We start from the raw sequence: 18442 nt of genomic DNA on the forward strand, positions 1-18442 counted from the left end.
TTACTGTGTCTCCACAAAAGGGGCTCCAGGTGTCCCTCCTGGTGTTCTTGTTCTAGCTGACTTGGGTGAGAGCAGGAAAAATGTGAAACCTTCACTGCTGACAGTGGGAGAGCCCCGCCAGAATGCTATTCCCACATCACACACCACAGATTCCAGACAAACCAGTCTGCAGCATGGAGCTGAATTCCCGTCATTGCCTCCATCCTTTCCTAAAAATAGATGTTCATTAAAAACCAAAAAGCCTGAGTCTTTTTCTGACTTAAAGCATCTTACAACCATCAACACATGGGAAGGCAGAGAAAAATTCTATGTCTAATTTTAATAAAATATACTTTTTTTCATCAAAATATTGTGATAGCATGGAAAAAGAGATGCGTGCTCATTAAAGTTTAATGAATGTCTCTTCCTGCCATTTTCCATTTTCCATATGCGGATCACACACTGTGACTCATGCCTGGTGGTTGGCGGGAAGAATGTAATCCAAGACTGGGTCCATCAGGATGTAAGTACATGTCCACTGGCCAACTGCCTTGCTGGGGCTCAATATTGTTCCAGGTTGGCCTCTATTTGCTCTAAAAAGGGGGCTCGTTAAGAACAGCTGCAAAGTTGCTGCCAGGAAACCGCAGTCCCCAGGCTGAGCTGGGGACTCCCAGAATAAGATGATGACTCGGGCAAAGGCTTTGAGGAAGAGAAAGAAAAGAGGTTCCAACTCTCGGGAGGAGGGCAATAATGTTATATTTATGCTCCAGAGTTTTCACTGAAGTCTTTGTTCATGGACTGAAATATAAAGCTCTCATCCGAAAATTCTAGACTCATCTTAAAATGGCCCCAAGCTGCTGTTCTAAATTTATAACCACTAGTCCCCTGCTTCCAGCCTCGACTCTGGCCACAGCAGGCTTCTAGTTGCTCCCCACACCTGCCATCTACCTCTCACTTGTCCTTAATTAGGTTTTTTCCTAGGATCTGGAGATGTCTCTTCATCCATTGCTACTGCTTGAAATGCTGTCATTCATTGAGGATCATCTATTGCTCTACAGCCTTAATTTTTGATACCCCACTTCAACCAAACTCATGATTGGGTGGTCTCTCTCCCTTGAAAAACACAGACACTTTGTGAAGGCAGTCACCATCTTCCACTTTCTGTGGAAGTTCCAGTGTGAGAGCAATGGTTATCTGCAAAAGACCTGGGTTAGAAGCTTCACTCTTTCCCTTAGCAGGCACTCGCTCACGGGCGAGTTGCTTATGAACAGTAACAATGACAATAATATCAACAACCAACATATACTTGGCATTGACTTTGATTTGGGCTTAGGTATCCATTAACTCATTATATACTCACAACAACCCTATGAAGGAAGTATTGCCATTATCTCTCTTTTACAGATGCCAAGAAAGAGAAGTGATGTGTCCACGGTCACACACTTATTATATTAAGAAAAGAGGTTTTTAACTCAGATAGTTTGGTCCCAAAGCCCATGTTTTGACCTCTATACATGTTTTGACCTTCTCTGGGCCTTAGTTTTCTCATCTGTAAAGTGTGGATTATAATAATATCCATCTCATAAGATGGTATTGAGGATTAAATAAGATAATACTAGACAGAGCTCAATAATTTCTAGCTGCTATCATTGTCATCACTGTGTTCTGGTCTTTTCCTTCCTGCTGCCCGTGAGATAAGAATGGAAGGTCATGTCCTCCTAACCCTTGGCTTACATGTCATCTCGCTGTGCCCAGCACATTCATGGCAGAGAATTTGAGAGGTTCAGTCAGCTGTGGACCATGTCAGACTCAAAGTGATGCAAAAAGAGTTCTAGCATTTTCCTAGAATTTGGCAATTCTGGACCTCTGAGCCATTATGTTTTTGTTGTTGTTATTTTATTATTATTATTTTTTTACTTTTGTTGCATTTAGCTCCCTCTCCAATTCCTGTTTTATTTAGTTTATTTGATTCCTCTCCCTAAGGTCTCCTAATAATTCAGTGTAACATTTTCTTTCTCTTCCCTCCTTCCCCTCTGCTCTTCCTTCCTCTTTCCTTTCCTCTTTTCCTCCCTTCCTTTCCCATCCCCTTCTCCCCCGACCCTCCTGCCTTTCCTCTGTGTCTTTCCCTCCCTAAGTCACTTGCAGGATGAGGACTGCCATCTGTATTTCATATGTCCAGCAGGCTAGGCTGCCTCCCAGGCCTCCAGGCCATTAGTTTCTGGAATCAGGCCTCTCACAGCTCAGGACACCTGGGTGGCTTTTAAAGTGTGAGGTGCTTTACCCAGGAACACCTCTTCCCCTGCTGGGACTTAGCTTGTTTTGAGGTTAATGTGGTTAATGGGGTTAGTGGTTAAGGGGCAGCTCACGCAAAGCTGCCTCCTGCCTCCTGCCTCCTTTCCCGAACAATCTCGGCTCTGGACAGAAGCCACAATGGCCATTTCTCTCAAGCTTGAGTCCCAGTCAAACGGTTCTGCCTCTGAATAAGTTTCCTCCAGAAACAGCATCCCTGACACCTTAATGGAAATTAAAAATAAAATAAAAACACAACTTTTTAAAAAGTGCACCCTCCCTACCAAGCTCGCTCAGTTTGTTGGAGATGGTATTTGATTCTGCCCCTGGGGAACGAAACTGCTCTTTAAGTAAACCCAGAAGATAACTAACAAATAATCCTTCATATTAATAATGTCTAAGGGATGAAAGTTATTAGTTTCTTTTATACATCCAGTGCATTATCAGCGGTGCCATTAAATTCTGTTTCCTGCTGTGGTTTGATCACTGTGCAGCGTGGAATGCTCTCTCCCAGCCCTTCCCAGGGACAGGCTGTGGCTTCATAACTGGGGAGAGCAGGCAGGCCTTGCTCTGATGGGAAAGGGTAAGGGATGCCTCCGAGTGCAGCTGGGATGACCCTGCAGGCACCGCCCCATGTCTCCCAGGGACAGCAGGCCATGGGGGCAGCCTGCCCATTGAGGGTGGTGGGAAGGCCCCCCGCTTATGGTACCCAGCGCCTCGCACTATTGGGTTCATGCTTTCCCGGACTGAGGGCACCTCTGGAGGGACGCCAATGCACTTGCCCATTTTGCCTTTGTCTCCTCTTCTGCCTGCAGGCCCTGAACATCCTCATTTTAATTTGCCTTTCAAGGCCTCTGGTGCTCACCTGTGGGAGGTGACGGGGGTGAAATAACCACAGATGATGATGGAGGCCTTTCTAGAAATGCAGGGTCTGGGGCTCTTGTCCTCGGAGGGCACTACATGTCTGTGTTTGGATGAGCCTTATCCTGGGGTGACTCACTATGGTGGTCAGCAGTGTCATCCACTTTGAATGCTACACAACAATGATTCGTTTTACAAATGATCCACAGAAAATTATTTATAAGACACAAGGCCTAACTCCCCATTCCTAGCCCATTGCCCATCTCCCAGCTCTAGGGGCATTTAAAATGTGAAAATTTTGTCTAACTATGATTTGTCTATCACTTTGAGGAATGCAGCTCAGGAGCTGTGCTAATCACGCAGTCACTTCAAGAACAATGTTCTCCAGCGGCCTGGGAAGGTCTCTAAGTCCTGGGGAGGGCTGGCAGGAGGTGTGGTACTCCGAGGACCCTGCTGCGGGCTGGGCACCCGCTCACAGGGTGGGAAGGTGTCAGCCATGCGGCTGCGATGCTGCCTCTGCTCCTGAGACGCGGGAGCACACAGGCTCCCACAGTCAGCCCTCCTCTGCCAAGTTCCTTCCAGCCACCGGGGCAGAGATTTCTGGTGCTCAGTGGGGAGAAAATGTTAAAACTACTAGCCAAGTGGGCAACAAAACACCCCGTGGTGACAAAAGTCAGGAAGGTGGTTTTCCTGGTGACAGGGGAGGGGGGTTATTTACGGGAAAAGGCACGAGGGCATTTTCTGGTGGTTGCAAGGTGAATACCTGGATGAAAAGTCATTGCCATCTCGCTGACCTTTCAGTTTGTGCATTCACCTGGCTACAACTACATCTCCATGAACAGCAGTACTGTCCAAAGTGCAGGTGGAGATGATCCAAGCGGTTTCCATCTCATGCCATGCCTGACCCACTTTATGCTGGAGGCAGTGAGAATTCTAAGTATATGTATCCATTACACATCTTTATCTTTCTCCACAAGTGTGTTCATACCTACAGGTTATATTTATATCTGCAGCCAGATCTATATATTTAGATCTGGAGAGGAGAGAAAAGTGTTACATGTGCATGTCTATATATAGTGTGGTTTACTTCTTTCAAAGAACAGGAGGATCCTAGCTCCATTTTTATTTTTTTTTTGGAGCGCGCGCGCGCGCACACACACACACACACACACACACACACTCACAGTAAAACACAGTAAGCCTGAATAACTCATCAACAATCTTGCTCTTCTCCCTTGTCTGAGATGCTAACACTGACCTTGATGATGATCTTGGGGATGGTCAGCACAGTGGACTTCTGCTTGGCCAGAATATCCCCGGTCTCATTGACACGAGCTGTGACAAAGAAGTGCAGAGACGCTTGCTCCAGCAGCTGGCCCATGTACTCGCCGGCTCTGACCAGCACCTCCTCTTTCTTGACTGGCAGAGGGAAACAAACATGCTGGGTATCAGGACCTGGGATGGGACCCGCTTTCCTTCCCCCGGGTGCCCCCATCTTTCCCACATTAGCACAGCACCCACCGAACAAAGCAAAGGTGAGGGAGGGGCAGATGGGACAGAGTCAATCAGGGATAAGCTCTCCTGCTTCTGGGTAAAGAAAGAATGTGCTGGAAATCTAATATTCAGTAAGGTCTTACTGGAGAAAATGTGTCAGATTTCCCAAACAGTGCTTTTGCTGTTGTAAAATATGATGCCATGTTTGAAACCAAGGACCCAGGGGTTTTGACGGCAGCTGTTTTGATTTGGGTAGGGCCCATCTGAGGATGGCAGGTGTGGAGCGGTGACGTTCAAGGACACCATTCCACGTGCCGACCCCTCGTGCAATAAGCAGCATCTCATGTAGGCCACGGGCCACGCTGGAGCCAACACTGTCAGCCACCCAAACCTTTTTCCCCTTGTAGCTCTGCGTTTTCTTTCCAGTGTTTTCTGTACCATCTGACATGATTTTTCTACTGAAGAGAAAGAAGCTGTTGGAACCAGTTTTCACCATAGGCATTCAGCTTCCTCCCACCTCCTCCCCTGTTTGTCACTCAACAGGCCTCTGTGCCCAAAGCTTGTTTCCTCGAGTCACTGAGGTCAGCTTTCAGGGGGACATCTGGAGGGGGAGGGGGTCCGGCTCCCTCCGCTCACCGTCAGGCTGGGGATGGGGACTCTACCTTGTGGCTCTGGCCACAGCAGTGAGGTGCTCTGTGGCTGCATCGCCCACTTTCTCTATCTCTCCTTTCCCGCAGCCCAGGATTCTAGAGAGCAAAGCGCAGTCCTGCTGCAGGCCGGACCCAGGCCCCAGTGCCACAGCTGCTGCGACCTGCCTGGGCAGAGCCACGTGCTGGTGTGGCATCGTCAGCCAGCCGCCCGGCAGGAAAACGGTGACTCGTGCCTCCACCCCCAGGCGCAGAGCACAGGGTCCGTAGGCGTTCAGGGAATTGCACGTCTCCACCACTGCTTCCCCGCCCAATGCCTGCCTTTTGCCAAAGATTCCTCCTTCTTGCAAAAGTTATTAAAGGAAATAACTGCCATGGTTGACAGTTTCAAGGGCAGAGCGTAGTTCATGACAGCCCTCCATAATGAGCAGCGGCCCCTGCAGCCGGGAAGGAAGGCTGCGTGGGGACCCGCCCCGGAGCACAGGGAGGCCTCCTGGCCGCTGGCTCACAGGTGAGAGGCATCAGCACCCGCTTGGAAGCTCCGCACAGATGAGCAGGTGCTGTGGCCGCCTCCAGCCCTCCGGCTGAAGGGTTCCCAGTCTTGGCTCCACATCACAGTCACCTGGGGCTATTTAAGAACCTTCCCTGGTGGATCCCACCCCACACCAATTAAATCAGAATCTTAGGGGCCCAGGCTCAGTGAGGTGGACTCTGGTGTGCAGCCCGGGGCTGAGAAGTGCCCCAGTCCCCAGGGGCTCCCCGCAGAATCAGCCCTGACAGAGGGGCAAGAATGGCTTTTCCAACCCAGGCCTGCTGCTTCCAGTGTGGTCTGTGGGCCAGCGGACACCACCACCGGGAGCTTTTACAGACGCAGGCTCTCCACCCCCACCCCACCAACTGTCAGGGTCTGCCCTTGACTAAGCTGCCCAGGTGATGGCTTTGCAGGTTTGCGAAGCTCCCAGAGACAGGGGGTTTTACAGCAGAAGTGGCAGAGTTAAGGTGGACTTAGGACAGTCTCAGTTTTAAAATGGCAAGTTCTGTACCCTGGAACCTAATCAATTCCTGGCAAACTGGAAAGGCTGGTTAGTCCAGACCAGTGACTGTCAACTGGGAGCAATTTTGTTCCCCCCACCCTTAGCCATATTTGGCAATGTCTGAGACATTTCTGATTGTCAGAACTGGTTGCTACTGGCAGGCATCCAGTGGATAGAGGACAAGGATGCTGCTAAACATCGTGCAATGCACAGGACGGCCCCGCAGCAATTATCCACAGTCTGGAATGTGCTGGTGCCTCTGCTGAGAAACTCTGCCCCAGGCTATGCAGAGTTGTTAGAAGGTATTGGTCCACCTTACACACGTGCTAAAGGACTTGGATTGATTCCTGGGCAGTCCTGTTCCATTCAGAGCCAGCCTTTTGAATTTATGAACTGGCCTTGATGTTGGCCCTTGAATTCCGCATTTTTTAATGACCAATCATGCTGCCTTCTTTGGGCCTGAGCCTAGATTCCGCTTTCCATGGCTCCCCCAGAAATTAATTGTCCAGATGAATAAGACTCTGCCCCCTCAGTTAGATGCAACCTCAGATGAGCACACGGGGCCTGCTTTTCACTTCCCCAGATCTGCACAGATGGAGTGGCAAAATGACAGGCCTTGAAGAACATGCATTTTGCCTCAATCTACCGCCAGTAATAAAATATGGGCATCTTCTGGCTCTTTCTACACGGGTGTTTGACCACTGGGTTCCTTTAGGCTGGTGGGATATGTCTGACTTCTTTCCAGAAATCTTTGCAGAAGCTCTCGTTACCTTTACAATGTCAGCACCAGGACCCCTTTATCTCGGGGGCAGAACATTCTCTAAATCATAGCACCGAGGAAACTGGGCTGTGTTTCCAGCCCAAGAGAACAGTGCTCCTGAAATAGTATGTTATGTAAGTGCTGTGTTTTGCCACCGCACAAGAAATTGTTCTAGATAAAGTTTATTAAATGTGGCAAGAGAAAGAAGAATAGATTTTCATTCTATGAGCGGTGGAGCTGGGATCCTGCCAATATCATTTACGGTGTCTGGGGAAAGCCAAGGGAGACACAGACTGGAGCTGCCTCATCTCTTTTCCAAAAAGCAGAGAAAACTAAATATAGCCAAGTGGAAATGATAGCACCTTTGAAGGTACTGGAAGGTTTAAGTTATTCAAGTCTTCCAAGCTGACTCTAGCCCACACAGTTTCTTTAATCATCAATCTGGAAAGTATGCCTCCCATTCTACTTGGAAAACTTTCTTTGCAATACAGCCTCCTAGCAATGTACTCTGACCTTCTAAAATCAAAGTCTAGAATCATATTTTGCAATGTTGTGCAATTTATTTTATATTGCAATATGCAACTCATTGCATGCAGTTAATGCCACCCATCTGTAGGGCAAAGCAAGAAATAGTCTCCAACTTCCTTCAAGTTATACAGGACAAGCCTTGGGGTGGGCCGAGAGGGTGGGACCTGTGTTAATATGAAGTCTGGCTTAGGTTTGGTCAGTGACTGGGAGGGCTAATGTAGTACATGACTACTAGCTCACTAATTCATATAAGCTCAATCATTTATTGGATTAGGGAGAGGAGAAGGGGATTTAGAGATGGGGCTCTTGTGAGGTGGGAAAAGGATTGCTCCTAGTTCTCTGTTTAGGGGAGGGAGGAGCAGCTGAATGCCAGGTAGCAAGGGCATGAGTGGAAACTGGCCCACTTAGGGCCCAAGGTGACAGCAAGTTGGCTCACTGTCCCTGCCTGAATTGGAGTTGGCTTCTGTTATCTGATTTGCCTCTAATTACTGTGCATGACCTTGAACACATCAACTCATCTTTTCAGTCTCAGTTTCTCAAAATGTAAACATGTTGGAAGTTAACATTTACGGAGAGCCTACCATATGTGATCCATTTCAAATATATTTATCTCATTTAGTTTCTTCCTCACTCGCCTTCTCTCACACCACACATCCAATCTGTCAGCCAATCCGGTGGGCTCTACCTTCAGAACATCTGACCAGTTCTCACTACCTCCCTCGCTACCCCACCATCTCTCACTAAGCTATTGCAATAACATCTCTAAGCGTTAGCCCTACTTCCCCAAGAGTCTATTCTCAGTACAGCAGCCAGAGTGATCTTGCAGAACCTAAGTCAGATCATGTCATACTTCTGCTCAGAACCCTCTAATGGTTCTTTCAGCTCATTAGGAAACAAAGCCTACATGCTTACTAGGGCCTACAACTCTTCATGGTCTTTGCCCACCACTCTCACCTTGCCATTTTTGTTCCTGACTCTCGTCTCATTGCTGTTCCTTGAACACATCAGATATGCTCTGGCCTCAGGGCCTTTGCACTTATGGTTTCTTCTGGCTAGAAAGTTCACTCCTGCCCTTCTGTCATGTTTCTTTTAAATGGTTTCTTCCCCGACCACCTCATTTCTACCACCACTTCCTCTCTTGCTTAGCTTGCTTTCTATTTCCCTATTACAGGTTCAACCACACTATATATTCACTTGTTTGATTGTTTATTGTTGAGCCCCTGCCCCACCACAGGTGACTACAAACTCCATGAGGGTAGTGAGAACTTCTGTTTTGTTCATTGCTATGTCTCCAGCATAAAGCAGGACCTGGACTTGTAAGCACAAAATAAAGGCTTGAGTAGTGAATCCACAACCCTGTGATGTGGGTGGTATTGTTTCTATGTACAGATGGGGAGAGTGAGCTCAGATCACTAGGGTAGCTTGCCTGGGGACACACAGCTAGTAGGCGACAGTCACACCTCAATCCAGACTTGTCTCACTCCAAGGCTCAGGCTCTAAAGGTCACTGCCTCTGCCTGCACTGAACAGCTGTGATGGCTGTTCTGCTCCGAGTCCTTTACCACTCCCCTCCCCGATGCTCTTTTCTATAGGGATTCCCTTTCCACCTCCAGGGGTAGAAAAAGCGCTACTCTTCCAGCTTCCAAAGAAAATACCATGCCGATGGGTTTCCTAATTGTTAAAGCCACGTTACTGAAGTGAGGGAGCTTGGCTTCCTCCCCCAAGTTTGGGTAGGTTTCTTCAGATTGGGATTTTTGGGGCTAGCTTCCCATTCTTCTGGGAATATCTTTCTGAACTTACTGTGGCTTGGGACAGACACCAAATGCAGAAAGCTTGTACATTGTGAAGATGTGGTTTGGTCCTCTGCTCTGTAAAACTTATTATTCATATTCCCTTTTTTTTATTTTCTTTTTCAGTGTCAACACATCTGGTCCACAAAAGCCTGATGCCCAGAAGTGTTCAGGTCCTTTCCGACCTGTCCTATCTAACTCCATGTGCTCTGCCTGGAGGCCAGTTCCTTCCGATTGACTAATTTTGCCAGTTGTGTGACCAACTGCTGTGCCCACTAAATACTAGGACCCCAAGAAATGAAATTGATTGAAATTGAAACCTTCAGTGCAAAGTGCAGCATGTCCATCCCAATCCCACTTAAGATGTTCCGGAAGGAGATGCTGGAAGGGGTCAAGGATGAGAGAGCCCCCGAGAGATGGTAGAGAATGCAAACCCCGTCGGAGGCTCCTGGACAGCACATCTGAGCCTCCCATCTCCTCTCCCAAGGCTGGGCTCTCTCCTGTCCTTGTGTATCAGACAGATCCATTTTCAGAAATGGTCTTTATGCAGAGCTTAGCTCTCCCTGCCTTTTAAATGGTAAAGCAGCACCCACCATTCCTGCGGGAGCAGCCCCGTGCCCTCAAAGCCTAACTTTGGGAGGGAGACACCGGCAGGGGGCCTGCGTGCTGGGATGTGTCCTTCACAAGCTTTCCCATGCACTCAGTGCCCTTGGGATCTTGTTAAAATGCAGATCCTCATTGACAGGCCTGGAAGGGCCTGAAAGTCTGCATTTCTAACCAGCTCCCCAGGGATGCCGATGCTTCAGGTCCTCAGCCCACACTTCGAGTAGCAAGAAGTTACACTATATTTAATTCCCACGACTCCTGGGGCTGGCTCGTGACTGAAAATTTCAGTGTTCGCTTCTGTGCATGAGGCATGAAGATGAAAGGTGGGGCCTCTCTAAAAGAAGTTGGTTCTCCCATGTGGTCCACGCTCCTGAACTCTGGGGCAGAACCTTCACTCAACAGAAAGTTATTAGGGGTGTCGGGCCTGAGCCAGACAGAGAAGCAGGTCTCAGGTCCTGTAGAGAACAGCCCCCCAGTTAGCTTACAGGACAAGGGATCCAGAGCCACATCAAATGTCTCCTTCTTGAATTCCTCCTTGGAGACACCGGTGTAGAAGGTGATGTTGCCCGAGAGATAGGCTGAGATGGTGTAAGCTTTCGGGCTGTTGTTCTGGAAGGTGATGGTGACCTTGAAGTCCTTTCCCAGCACGGCATTTTCCACTTCAAAGTCCATGTCCACGTCAGACCTCGGTTTCACGATACCTTCTGTGTTGAGGGGCTTTTTAACCCCGTACATCAGGGCAGTTTCCAGGGCCAGTCTCTCTTCTTTTTGACCTAGGAAAAATGCAGAGGTGATGACAGGAAAAGAAACGCAGTCCCTCAAAGAGAAGGTCGCAGTTCTGCACCCCCTGAGCTGCGGGCCCCGTGTGCTGTGCCTGCTGGACTGCTGCTGCGAGCCACACCGCTTCCTTTGAGGCAGGTGCCCAAATCATTCCGATGTTACAAATTCTGCCAAATCAAGTCCCAGCCAGTCATGACCTGCCCGGGTTGCAGTTAGGTGGCATCCCAGGGCCTGTCTGAGAGGGGGTTCTAAGGGGCTTGCTCTAACAGTCATTCCTGCAGTGTCACTATATCAGGGTTCAGAAGGTAGAAGAGGCAAAACTGTGGTATCAGTTGCTTCCCTACCCAACTCCTGGCCATGTAGCTAGAAATTGAAGATCTCTAAGCAAAGATTTTTGCAATAGTCACATCTGGCCAGCCCACCTTCTGCATTTGAATTTCCCCCTATTCATGGCTCTCCCCAACAAGACCTGTCTTCCTCATCGCTCTTTCCACTTGGGCCTGCCCCATCTGCTCCTGCTGAGCTGGACCTGGGCAGCTCCTCCTGCCCTCTGCTCCGCCCTCCATTGCCATTCGCTCCTGGCAGAGTGCAAAGATCCCTGTTTCCCAAACCGTGCACTGCACCCCACGCTCCGATCTAGCAAACGGTTAAGAAGCCTTCCTGCAGAAGGACTGAAGGCCAAGTTCCCTTGGGGAGCACTGGGTTCTCTAGTGCCTCCTGGATGGTCACATGTTCAATAACCTATGGAAGGTTCTGAGATTGTGGCCTCGTAGGGAGACTTGTTTAGAAAGATTTCCCAGTCATCTGACACGGAACACATTGCTTTGAGGGACGCCTATTGGGATGGTGGTGCTGTTTGAGACGTGTGCTGTTTTTAGAAATATGTCTTATGTAGGTTTTCCAAAGTGGTGGTGATGGGGATGAAGGTATGGAGAGGAAGAGACTAAAAACTTGCTTTGTACATGTGAGAAAGTGAGAAGTACAGGTACAAATTAGGCCTAAGAGCCTGCTGCTCCCGAGTCCAAACTGGGCTAACATTCCTTATAGAGCACAGAACCAAATGCTTGGCTTTGGGGGACAGGGATTGAGGAGGTGTGGACAGATAGTTGCTATTGTCTTTACCACCCTAATTCCTTTGGATATATCTCAGTGCATGTGGCAAATAGAGAGGCAAATATTTTGGCTTCTAAAAAGTAGTCATGGGATTAGCTAGCAAGAAAAACAATAACACACAATCACTTCAAAATAAAAATGCTGGCTTTTATACTTATGCTAATTTTAAGATATTATCTTTCACTTTACTTAGTTTATAATAAAAAACAATGGAGATGAAGAGGTCAAATGGTTATTATTGTGATGGGTGTTGTGGTAAGTACATATCATACACTATCTCATTTAATCCTTAGAGTAAAAAGGCAGGCACTGTTATTACCATCAGATTCCTGGTTTGTAAAACAAGGAAGCCAACATCATAGGGTTGTTAGGTGGATTAGAAGTATTATATGCATAAGGATCGGCAGCTGCTAGTATTTTGCAAAGACAAAGAAAATGCCAGCAGGTGTTGCAAACAATCGAAAATGTGTATGTGTGTGTGCATGTGTATTAACAAGTACTTTGATTGTCAAGATTGCCAGGAGATGCCAGAAACAATTTGTCTAGGACAAGCATTGGCTAGAGCACATGTTTGCAGATCAATAGGGGGAGATAATAATAAAGGGAAGGAGGGCTGTGACAAGGAAAGTGCAGTGAAATGCTTTAGCAGAATGCATCTGGCAGATAGCTCTGCGAGAAAGCGAGCACTGATGGCTATCGCTTTGGATGGATACCAAATATGCATTTAGGCGAAATGCAGGGGGTGAGCAGCAGCAGCAGCAGGAACATGGTCAGAGAGGTGCCTACTTGATAGGGAGAAGCTGAGCTGGCTGGGATGAGGGGAGGGGGCAGTGGAGGCTTGTGGGGATAAGAGACTTTATTCCATATCATGTCGTAGATGGAGGGACCTCTAGCTTCTGCTAGGGATGAGCCTGTCCCTGTGAGCAGGGGTGCCAGGCAGAGCAGGCTGGGCTGTTACAGGAAGCACAGGCCCCGATAGGAGGCAGGAGCTGCAGGCCTCCTGGAGCAGGCAGAACCCCTGTCACTCTGCAGTTGTGCTTGGTGCCCTGATGTCTCATATGATTCAGGCCATGGATTCAGTGCTGGGAGAGAATGGCCTACAGCCAGATTCTGTTGTCTGAGACTCCTCCTTCAACCCCAGGAGGAAGGTCTGTTAACTGGGATGCAATGAGAGCGCACTCTTCCCATTGTTTGGATCTTAGCTCAAATGTCACCTTCTCAGAGTACCCTCCCTTCCTTCCTCCTGTGTAAATGTCCCTAGTCCTCTCAGCTCTCACTAACATATCACCTGGCTTTATTTCCTTTTGCCTGTACTTGTCACTATGTGATGTTATTCCCCTGTTACAATGCAAGCTCCATGTCCTCCAGACCTAGGACCTAGCCTGGCACAGAGGCTCCAAAGGACTGCGGTTCGGAGAAGCCCTCTGCTTTCATCCAGACCAAACTTTCATATTTATAATGGACTAGAGGCCCGGTGCATGAAATTCATGCACGGGTAGGGTCCCTAGGCCTGGCCAGCGATCAGGGCCAATCAGGGCCTTCTGGCTGCTGGCTGGGGCCTTCCTTCATTCCATGCCACCCCCTGGTGGTCAGTGCACATCATAGCGAGCAATTGAACTCCCGGTCTCCCGGTCAAACTCCCAAGGGGACACTTTGCATATTAACCTTTTATATACACTGAGTGGCCAGATTATTATGATCTCTGAACGCATAATAATCTGGCCACTCAGTGTGTGTGTGTGTGTATACACACACACACACACACACACACACACACACACACACTGAGTGGCCAGATTATTAGAGGCCTGGTGAATCCGTGCATGGGTGGGGTCCAGCCAGCCTGGCCAGGGGGAGGGGACATGGGCGGTTGGCTGGCCTGCCTGCTGGTCAAACTCCTGGTCAAGGGGACAATTTGCATATCAGCCTTTTATTATATAGGATATACACTGAGTGGCCAGATTATTATGCGTTCAGAGATCATAATAATCTGGCTACTCAGTATATATAGACTAGAGGCCCGATGCATGGAGATTTGTGCAAGAATGGGCCTTCCTTCCCCTGGCTGCCAGCACCATCTTTGCTCTGGCCTGGAGCTGCCTTTCCGCCTTCCCATGCTGCCCAGAGGCCCAGAGTGGCTGGGGTGATGCGGAATGCCTGCGTTGTTGCCATGGCAATGATGCAAGTGTCCACCCTGCCCCCGACCGCTCAGCACCTGCATATGCAAATTAACCGCCATCTTTGTTAGGTTAATTTGCATACTCACTCCTGATTGACTGGTGGGTATCGTGAAGGTATGGTCAATTTGCATCTTTTTCTTTTATTAGTGTAGATACCAAACAGTCCAGTGTAGGACATTTTATGTTCAATTAGGCTCACCTGTGAAAGTGCCACCTGAGTTACCACTCATTTGATAGTTCATGCTCTAATGTCAGGTGCTGTGCTCAGGTGAGATGCACAGCCTTTCCTGTAGCAGTCTGGCAGTAAAGAGGGGTCACCATTCACCCAGGGGCAGGGAAGGCTTCTCAGCATTTTTCCCTCCACAGGGAGAACAAAGGCCTGGAGGCAAATGGCAGCTTGGCTTATTAGAGGAACTGTGCAGCTCACCTGGCTGCTACTTATGATAACTGCCCATGTGGTTAGCAGGGGCAGTGAGGGGGCAAAAGGGCAGATGGCAGGGGTGTGGCCACGCTCTGATTGAAATGCCCTGGAGATGACAAAAGAGAGGGAGAGCTTTTAAGTAGTGCGGCAACCAGGCTCAGGTTTACATTTTAAATATGCCACTCTGGCAGCAATGCAGGGTTTAGAACGAGGGAAAGAGGATAAGAGGACAGGGAATTGGAAGCTGTAGCAGATATCCAGGAGAAAAGCCATCATAGCCCAAGCTAATAGTAGTGTATGGTAGGGATAATACAATTAGTAGCGGTAGCAGAAGCTTACTTTTATGGGATACTTTCTAGGTAGCAGGCACAATGCTAAGAGTTCTCCACACATGATACCACCCGATTCTCAGAGTGGCCATGGAGATCAGGAGGGGCGGGGAAGGGAAGATGTTTCAGAGGGACATTCAGGTTTGTTGCACCTGGTGGATCATGGTTCCCTTCACTGGGGTAGAGAGAGGATGAGAAACAGATCTAGGGAGGGGAAGGGAGTGAGAGAGGTGACATTTGGGAAGGTTCCATTTCAAGTTTCTGTGGGACTTTAGGTAAATGTGGAGCTGAAAAGTGAAGTCTAAATTGGAGTCAGCGACTTGGGAGTGAGCAGTGTATATGTGGACGTAACACCAGCTATAGAAAGAACACAAGGAAATGGGCATGAACCCAAGGATGTAAGCCTAGAATGAAGTCACATTCGGAGGGAGTAAGGAAAGCAGAGAGCTTGGGTCGGGGGGACAGGAGACAGAGCAAAGAACCAAGCAGGTTGGGATGGAACCAGGAGACATTGCATCATAGAAACGAAGAAAACCGAATTTCAGACTTGGGAGTAATAGCATGAAAAGGTATAGGAAGGTTAGGCAAGCTGAGGTCTGCAAATGTTTCTTCCACATGGCAGTCAGGTGGTTTCAGTGACCCTGAGAAGATCTTCAAGGATATGTTGGTAGCAAAATGTAGGGCATGGTAGGTGAGGAATATAAGGGAAAGGAACATGGCAGGCTGCCAGGTACAGGCAGCTCTCCCAGGACACCTGGCCATGGAGGCAAGGAGGAAGAAAGTGTGGGCATGTTTGGTGGGGGATATATTGTTGAAAAAGACTTTGTAAACTCTTTAAACACTGAAATCCTAATGGAAAGGAGCTAACAGAAAAGGAGAGAGAAAAATACAAGTGACAGGGAATCATTGATGGGGGGATGAGGAAATGGGATCCAGATACCATCATGAAGAAGATATATTGCCCAGAAGAAGTTTTAAGGATTCTGGTTTTCAAAGTTTTATAGTATAAAAGGTATAAAATTAATGTTAAGCTTTAGTTTGTCCAAGTGAAAAATGATCTATCCACAATTTAGTTAATTAAAATAGTAAATTCCTAAATATGGTAATAATTCCTCTTTTAGGTTTTTACTCATCTCCAAACTTTAGTGGCCTCACTCAGAATCTGTGGATAGAGAAATTGTATGAAAGATTCAATAATGAGAATCAGTGTGGCAAATACACAGCCATGGATGCTGGCTGCCCCTTCCTAGATGCCCATGACAGACATCGATAATCACCCACTCTTTCCCACTACATTTGAGAGCAGTCTCAGCATCCTCCTCTAAACAGTACTCCACTCAGTCATTCCCAAAGCTGGAATTTGAAATGCATACGCCATCTTTGATTAAGAGGCCAATTATCCATCTACCTGGGATTAAAATCTAATCCAGAACCAGATGGGTGTTTCTTACAACTACCTATGGGAATTTAGGGGCACTTCTGTTTAGACCAGACCCCCACATGGTCCACCTATCTGAGCCTTGCCTTCTTGCCAAACTCTGTGGCCCAGATTGCAAATGTCTTCCTCATTCAGAGTTGGCACACTTTATTTGTTTTAATCTGTTGTCCACCCTTGGCCAAGCCCTGACTCCTTTTTTGTAGACTGCCTTTGGGTCCTCCCTTTCTTGACATCTGACCTTGATTTGGACTTCACTGCCACCTCCACTGCTGACAGCTAATGGCATTCTGCTGTGAGGTTAGACAAGACAGCTGATGGCCTGGACAGCCCCCTGTAGGCTCACCGCTTGTTTTCTTGTCTGATCAGGATTTCTTCCACACTAGGAGAGTTTATCCACAATCCTTGTCTAGCTGCCTCTTCCTGAAGAACTCCTTCCCCATGCTTCACCTAGCCAATTTTCATTCTTCCATCTCGGTGAGCCTCACTAACATCCTCCAGAATCCCCGAGACTGGCTTGTGATTACCTTCTCTGTGCCCTGCACACATCCCACAGCCTGGTGAGGGTTTGCTTCCTGCTGGTCTCTCCAGCTAGATGGGAAGGCAGGGCTATGCATGTCTCTGTTTGTACCCGGTGTTGAAAATATGGGGATGGTTAATAGCAGTTGTTGAATGAATGAATGAATGAATATTACAGCTAGTTTCTTTTATCTTTTTTATGGACTTTTATATTTCCTTTCCAAACCTTTTCGCATATAACGTAATAACAAGAGGGCATTGTTTGTTTGTTTTGTTTTACCATGCTTATTTTTTAAGCACAAAAACATTTTTTAGATTGTTTCTATTGCTATGTCTTTGAATTTATTATTTCCTCCCCTCATTTTAGGGGAAAAAAAGAAAGAAAAAATATTTTGATCTATGTTGTGCAATGAAGGATATGTAACAGAAAAAAAAGAATGAATCATTTTAGAAATACAGCAAAAATTCACTAGTTCAGATGACAGAAATTTTGAATTTCTAATATTATGCACAAGAGTTCTCAGTTTAGCAAACTTCCTCTTTATAGTGCAAATTGCTTTTGTAAATAAGAGTGCAGAGACTGTCTAAAATATTTAAGAGAAATTCAGCACTCCATAGCACTTCAGGAATACTGATGGATATTTAGGTATATGCTAAATATCATCATTTTTATCTCTTCACTAAAATAAATGCTACCCCTAAGAACTCTGATGATGAATTATCTATGAAATATACTCCTCATTTCCTATCGAGATACCCAAGTTCCTTCATTTCCTGTCCATTGCTGACCTTGGGCAGTTTTGTCTTCAGCCCCTGGGCACTCTGAGCAAGCAGGACCCCAAGCATACCAGGTGCTTCAAACCTTCATGATTTGATCGTGTTACCACTGTGTGGAAACCCCTGGCCAGCTTTAACTATGTTATGTGATTTCTCTCACCCTGCTTTGTCTTTTCTGAATCTCCTGGTTGGACTGAGTGTTCCTCTTATTCTTATCAAAGCCCCCTCTGCATAATGATCCTGTCACTTGGCCAGGAACAGAAATTGGGTCCTGCTCACTAAAATGATCCCAGCATCAAACACTATTCCAGGCACAGAGTAGGCAATCAGTCTAGTACCAACTCAACAGCTCCATATGAAATATTCTGCACAAAAAAAGTGAACAAAACCACATTGCCATTATTTTATAACTAGAGGCCTGGTGCACAAAATTCGTGCATGGGGGTGAGTGTCCCTCAGCCCAGCCTGCACCCTCTCCAATCTGGGACCCCTCGAGGGATGTCCAAAAGCCTGTTTAGGCCCGACAGTCCGTTTAGGCCCGATCCCAATAAGATCGGGCCTAAATGGGCAGTCGGACATCCCTCTCACAATCCAGGACTGCTGGCTCCCAACTGCTCTCCTGCCTGCCTTTCTGATTGCCCCTAACTGCTTCTGCCTGCCAGCCTGATCACCCCCTAACCACTCCCCTGCCAGCCTGATTGCCCCTAACTGCCCTCCCCTGCAGGCCTGGTCACCCCTAACTGCCCTCCCCTGCAGGCCTGGTCACCCCTAACTGCCCTCTCCTGCAGGCCTGGTACCGCCCAACTGCTCTCCCCTGCAGGCCTGGGTCCCCCCCAACTTCCCTCCTCTGCCGGCCTGGTCACCCCTAACTGCCCTCTCCTGCAGGCTTGATCGCCCCCAA

At 47.8% G+C, this 18442-nt stretch overlaps 1 protein-coding gene across 1 annotated transcript in view; it reads right to left on the reverse strand.

Annotated features, from left to right (window-relative positions):
* The window catches only part of F13A1 (coagulation factor XIII A chain), a 172800-nt gene that overhangs the window by 15910 nt on the left and 138448 nt on the right, over positions 1–18442 (reverse strand). The window contains exons 12-13 of the mRNA XM_079778427.1: positions 10473–10760; positions 4388–4548 (exon numbers count right to left, since the gene is read on the reverse strand). Of these exons, the coding sequence (XP_079634553.1) occupies positions 4388–4548; positions 10473–10760 (449 nt within the window). The remainder of the gene's footprint in view (positions 1–4387; positions 4549–10472; positions 10761–18442) is intronic.

The sequence above is a fragment of the Cnephaeus nilssonii genome (genome assembly GCF_951640355.1).
Source record: "Cnephaeus nilssonii genome assembly, chromosome: 7".
NCBI classification, from domain to species: Eukaryota; Metazoa; Chordata; class Mammalia; order Chiroptera; family Vespertilionidae; genus Cnephaeus; species Cnephaeus nilssonii.